Raw genomic sequence first — 6,551 nt, forward strand, 5'->3', positions numbered from 1 at the left:
TATGTTAAACATTTTCTCTTCGCTAAGTCAATATAATTTAAACAGAATTGGATGTGCATTTTACTTAAAAAGCCTGGGAAGACTCACGGGGTGCAGTGCCTCAGAGCAACTAACTGGCTAGCTTTTGTTTTATCTTATTATATTTTATTTTGTTAGGGTTTGTTTTATCTCTCAGAAGAAGCTGTTCTTCTTATTTCTTTTTTTTAAAAGAGCACTTACTGCTCTTTTTAAAAATATTAATTTATTTTATGTATATGGCGCTCTATTTGCATCTATGCCTGCATGACAGAAGAGGGAACCAGATCTCATTACAGATGGTTGTGAGCCACCATGTGGTTGTTGGGAATTGAACTCAGGTCCTCTGGAAGAGCCGCCAGTGGTCTTTTTTTTTAAAGTTTTTTGATTCAATTTTACATTCCAACCACAGTTCTCCCTCGCACCCCTTTTCCAGTCCCCTTTACCTCTTCGAACTGCCTCTCACCTCCCCCCTCCAGCAGCCAGTGGTCTTAATTGCTGAGCTAGTTTTAAGAATCACCCATGTCCAAGTAATCTGTCCTCTGAGCTCTGTATATTGTTTAATTCACATTGCTCTTCCATATTTTCAGATGTCTCGAAGTCGGAGTCCTTCTCCAATAAGATGTACATTGCCAAGTAAGTGAGATAGTCAAGACAGAGCGAGTTCTGCTTTTTAAATATCCTCTGTATTATGACACAGTTTGGAGCAAAATGATGATTCTTGGGGAATAACTTTCCGTTCCAATTCACACCATTCATTTCATTGGTGGTGCCTGGGCTGCTCTCATTAGTTATAGAAGAGCAATCTCCATGAAGGGATTTAACTGCTATGTTCCTTCTCATTTAAGCACCTCTGAAGGATGTGCAAGAAGGTGACCATAGTAACGAGCTGTTTATTTTTCTCCCTAGGATACTAAAGCCACCAGCCACGTTCGCTTGCCACAGTCCATTGAAACAGTCCATCGAAACAGCCAGCTTCCTCAGTGCCTCCACCCACCTGCCTTGTCTGCCTCCGATATCACTTAACATGAAATGAAAAGGCAATTCTGTGTGTCACTCCGCACAGAGTTTAATGCTTTGGTTCAGTGCCTTTGTAACTCTAGATCCATAGCAGTTCCTTTTATTTTGTAGGGGAAATTTCCATTCATTTCATAAAAAACAATGATATAGGCATATAGGATGATATTCATTTGAACAAAGTCCATCACAAAGGTAGAGACTTCTCCCCCTAAGTACTGGGGATCTTTCAGAGCAACTCTAGGAGTGAAAGTAGAAGTCATTGTCCAGCTGAGTCCCAAAGGAAGGACAAGTGCTTTTATTTACAGATCAATCATAAATGCTCTCGTTGTTAGCATCAGCTTTAGCTCCCTGAAACCACAGTGTCAGTGCCTGATCCCTTCTTAGGGCTTCCAAGGCATTGGTAGCCTCAGGTTGGGAAACTCCTCCCAGTAACCCTCACTTCAGGGTACACGTAGACAATAAGAAGATGTCAATTTGAAAGGATAGAACAGTTTGCTTGCTTCTCTCTTTGCACTTTAGCTAAATGTCAGAGCTACTAGGCTTTCTGTTTTCTATTTTTCTCCCTCCCTCCCCTTCCTTCTTTTCTTTCTCTTTTTGTACATAGGTGCCATTTAATCAGTTCAGATCTGGACACCTTAGCTTCAAGAGTTTTGACTTTTAATAAACTGTTCAGTAAAGAATGGGCAAGGGCCATCCTTGAAGATCAAATTAAAACACTAAGTTCTGAGTGCTCCCAGTGTGGGAGCCCAATAGTGGGCCATTCTTGATTACATTTCAACTAAAAGCCAGTGTTATCTAACTTAGGGAGCTACAGCATTCCTGAATGACCAACTGTGTGTTAAAACTGTGTAATAGTCACTTGTGTTGTGTGACAAAAGGTCTTACTTAAAACCTCACTAAATGCCTCTATATTGTAAGCCCCTCCTCCAAAGCCACGTGTGTTATCTAATTTGGAAAAAAATAGTCCAGTTATTTGTTCTCAACCCTATCGGGCCACTTGCCATTTCTCAATCTTCTAATTTGAGCTTTGGCCACACAGTGAAAGCCAAATGGTGGAAAGCATCTTTTGGAAGTGTCCATGAACCCAGAGGAGGCTGGCCTGTAATCATGGCATCTGGGGGTGAGAGGCTGGAACACTCTTGTTTTGCACTCTGGGTCAGTGTGAGTTTTTGTGTTATTGCCCAGCACTTAATAATAAAATCACTGCAGAGTGCTAGACTCTGACATGCCTTTCTTCCAGATTCTCAGGTTTAGTGGTGGCCCCCACCTTCACTAACCCATGAAAGTGAACCACAATCACACATTCATCAAGTAAATACTGACTGTAGCCTGCCCCAGGTTGACTCAGAGAGTTGCAGCCCATGGGGAAGGCCAACTGATGGCTTTGTTTTGTCTTATTTGTAGCTCCTCTCATCTGTTCAGGAGACCCTGTGGACCCTGCTTAACTGTTTTCATTTACACCATTTCAGTGGCTTCCCACAATAGCTAGGCATGTCTGTGGCTCCTTACATAAGGAATGTTTTTCTTCAGTGAACTCTAGAGTCTTGTTCCAATGTCTTTTGCTTTAGAGTAAGACCCTGTCTCATTTTTTTCTGTTTCTCTTGGTACACAGCTCTGGTTGTTTGTTTGAGGGGAAAATTGTGTGTGTGTGTGTGTGTGTGTGTGTGTGTGTGTGTGTGTATTCCTGGATTTGTTCTATAGTGCTGAGGATATAAATGTAGAGAAAGGGCAGGTTTCTATGGAGTTTAATGTCCCATCTAGCTGTATTCCTTGGTGATTTTCTTGTCATAAAGAGATGTGAATACATAAGAAATTAGAGCTGATGAAAGCTGAGCTTGTGGCATACAACTGCAACCTCAGCACTTGGGAGGCCAAGGCAGGAGGAGTGCCAAAAGTTTAAGGCCAGCTTGGGCTATTCAGTGAGTTCTAGGGCAGCCTGAGCCACCTAGGATGGCCTTGTCTCAACAAAAAGAAAAGGATACAGAGAAAGGCCCAGTAAATGTAGCAAAGAAACTTTTACATGCCAGCTTGAAAGATCTAAAATTACTATCAGGTAAATATATCTGCATAGAACAAAGCTGTGGGGCTGCCGGGAGAGCACCTCATCTGGGAGAACTCCTTCCAGGCAGTATAGTGCTTGCCGTTCATTGTAAGAATCTGAATTTGGATCTTAGCACCCGTAAGGCTAAGCATGACAGTACACCTCTTACCCCAGTGCTGGGAAGGTAGAGACAGGTCCACTGCTGCAGCTCCTGGTCCACCGTTCTAGGTAAACAGGTGAAGATTCATCTCAAAAATAAGGTGGAAGCAAAATGAGAAAGACCCTTGACGTTGATTTCCAGCCTCCACATTTAACATGTACGTATGTGCACCCACATCTGTATGCACACACATAGATGAGCACATCACACACACACACACACACACACACACACACACACACACACACACACACACAGAGAGAGAGAGAGAGAGAGAGAGAGAGAGAGTGGGAGGCACAGGAGTGTTAGGAAAGGGAAGAGTAGACTAGTATGGTAAAATACACCAGAGAATAGACCTCAACTTACCTATAATCCTGGCATTGTTAAAGAAGCTAGTTTGAGACGGCAGAAGCAGTTCAGAGGACATCGGTTTGTAGGTGCCCAATAGCACAGCTGTTTGCTCGACCAGTTGTATCTCTAAGTTACAGGGCATTTGCTGATCGTTCTAATTTGCTTTTAGGCATACCATACATCCTGTTGCGGGCACAGTGCTGCCAGCATCATTCTGTAAGGCTAGAGTCGGTAGGAGATTTCTTAGTGGTAAAATTTCAGACATATAATTAAGGGTAAGATGTTATGGAACTTTAAAGAAACTAGAATTTACAAATGGCAATAGATCATGGAACTGTGAGCCCAGGAACACATGAATAAGTAAAATTTAAAATGGCATGTTAGCCCTAATACAGGAATGAGCAGTGGCCTTGAAAATACAATAGAAATAGCTTTCTCATTGCAAATGAAATGTAACTGGACAGTTTCACACTTGAAAAATACAGTCCAGCAGGGGTCAGCATGAACACACTTTCCATAGTATCACCAACAATTATCCACCAAAAACTGGGCATCTATTTGTCCTACTACTGGGTGAGTGACAGGAGAGTAGCAAGTGTGCATATTGCAGATTTAATTACAAAGTGGGTTATAGTACTTTTAGAATTTTAGAGTTGAAATGGTGTCTTAAAATATGTTGTATAGTGTACTAGAAAAGCTATTTAGTAGTTGGGCAATGGCCAGAAGATCTTGGGTATCACACTGTGAACCAAGTCCCTTAGTAACTCACTTCTTATGGTGGGAAACTGAGGCCCTGAGGTATTACAGGGGCCAAGTCCTGGGGCCCTGCCATAAGCCCTGTGGGTCATATGTGTGTGGTAGGATGGAACAAGGTTCCTTCGTTATCATTTGAGAAGCTTTTGCTGGTGTGTTAAAAGATATTCCAAGACCTTCAGGTGTTGGAGAGAGCTTTTAATGGAGTTCTTGCAGGGTAGCATTTTAGAAACCGTGCTCTAGGACATGTTTGTCTTTAGGATGCATTTTTTTTTCTTTTTCAGAATTAAATATGCTACTGACTATTGACGACCATTGTATTAACTTTTCCAAGTGAATGAGGTATCAGAGTGATGTCATCTACTAAACAGTCTGGCCTAGTCACTGAGCAGTGAGCACTATGGTGACAAGTGGTTCTACAAGGTTGTGTGTGTTGAAATTTAACACCCATCTTGAGGCATTGCGGGGGTGAAATCTTAATTCTTTTTTTTTCTTTTTTTAAATCATTTTTTTTATTTGAATCAGAAACAAGATTGATTTACATGACAATCCCAGTTCCCTTCTCCCTCCCGTCCTCCCCTACCACTCCCCCAAGTAAAACCCTACCTATCACATATCCTTTCTTCTATTCTTCCCCTGACTCAACCTTTCTGCTCCCTCATGACCTCTGCATCCTTCCTCTTCCATCCATCCTTCCTCTGCAGGCCTTCTAGGTGGGGTGTGATTCAGTTCTGGTGGCTGCAGAAGAGACATTTACACATGTTCTCACTATTTTCTACTGTGTGATGCTCTGTGCTGTCTGTGGACTCTGTTAGCAAGAAGGCCTTCACTCCATGTGTCCCTTAGACTTTGTACCTCCAGGACCTTAAGTCACAATAAAGTATTTTATTATAGTAGTGAAAGATGTACTAATGTAACCAGTTACTGAATAAAAGACCCAAATAAGCAATCTCCTATTTGTGTTCTTTATACATGCTTATCTTTGCTTTCTATTATATACGTGTGTACATATAATATTATATGTATACAATATATAATAATACATAACATAAATATACAATTATAGATAATATACAGTATATATTAACTGCATTACAAAACTGTATTATAAAAACTACTATAAAATAAAACTCCTCCTATTTCCAATGCTGATGACAGAATTTATCCAGCATCTATGCTTTCTTTCTTTTTTTTTTAAGATTTTATTTATTTATTACATATATTACATATACAGTCTTCTGCCTGCATGCCAGCAGAGGGCACCAGATCTCATTCAAGGTGGTTGTGAGCCACCATGTGGTTGCCAGGAATAGAACTCAGGTCCTCTGGAAGAGCAGTCAGTGCTCTTAACCGCTGAGCCATCTCTCCAGTCCCCTATGCTTTCTTTTACATTCCCTATCTTTACAACTTCATTTCTAATTTGTTTCTGGTTTTCTTCGAATTTCTCCCTTCCCTTGGGTTTCAGTTGCTCTTATCTCTTGGATACAAATCCATTTCCCCTTAAATATCAGCACCTAAACTTTGATGTAAGTATGAGTGAACCGAAGACAACAAATTTATATTCATATAATGCACTAATTTTACTGAATTTTCAAATAATTCCCAAGTTTAAAATTTAGGGCATTAAAAATCAACTCATTTAACCGGGCGTTGGTGGCGCACGCCTTTAATCCCAGCACTTGGGAGGCAGAGGCAGGCGGATCTCTGTGAATTCGAGGCCAGCCTGGTCTCCAGAGCGAGTGCCAGGACAGGCTCCAAAGCTACACAGAGAAACCCTGTCTCCAAAAACAAAAAACAAAACAAAACAAAATTGACACATTTAAAAAGTTAGTTATATGTATAATAAATCTGATCTATGGCTTTTCCCAACTCATTGAGTTCCATGAAAATATTAGCTTTTGACAAAAATATGTTTTGCACATCAGAGATTTATTCTTGGGTTTCCCTCAAAGCTTTCTAAGGGTCTCTGAGGGTGTTTGTATTAGCATGTCTTAGGGTTATCAATGTTGTGATGAATACCATGACCAAGCAACTTGGGAAGGAAAGGGCTTATCTGGCTTACACTTCCACATCACTGTTCATCATCAAAAGAAGTCAGAACAGGAACTCAAACAGGGCAGGAACCTGGAAGCAGGAGCTGATGCAGAGGCCATGGAAGGATGCTGTGTACTGGCTTGCTCCCATGGCCTGCTTTATTACAGAACCCAGGAC

General features: G+C 41.1%; 1 protein-coding gene across 1 annotated transcript in view; it reads left to right on the top strand.

The window, feature by feature from the left end:
* Positions 1–5,283, top strand: part of Spata18 (spermatogenesis associated 18) — a 30,009-nt gene extending 24,726 nt beyond the window's left edge. Inside the window, exons 13-14 of the mRNA XM_027390886.2 lie at positions 606–651; positions 925–5,283. Of these exons, the coding sequence (XP_027246687.1) occupies positions 606–651; positions 925–932 (54 nt within the window). The 3' untranslated portion in view covers positions 933–5,283. The remainder of the gene's footprint in view (positions 1–605; positions 652–924) is intronic.
* Positions 5,284–6,551: the final 1,268 nt, after the last annotated feature.

The sequence above is a fragment of the Cricetulus griseus genome (assembly GCF_003668045.3).
Source record: "Cricetulus griseus strain 17A/GY chromosome 1 unlocalized genomic scaffold, alternate assembly CriGri-PICRH-1.0 chr1_1, whole genome shotgun sequence".
Lineage (NCBI taxonomy): Eukaryota > Metazoa > Chordata > Mammalia > Rodentia > Cricetidae > Cricetulus > Cricetulus griseus.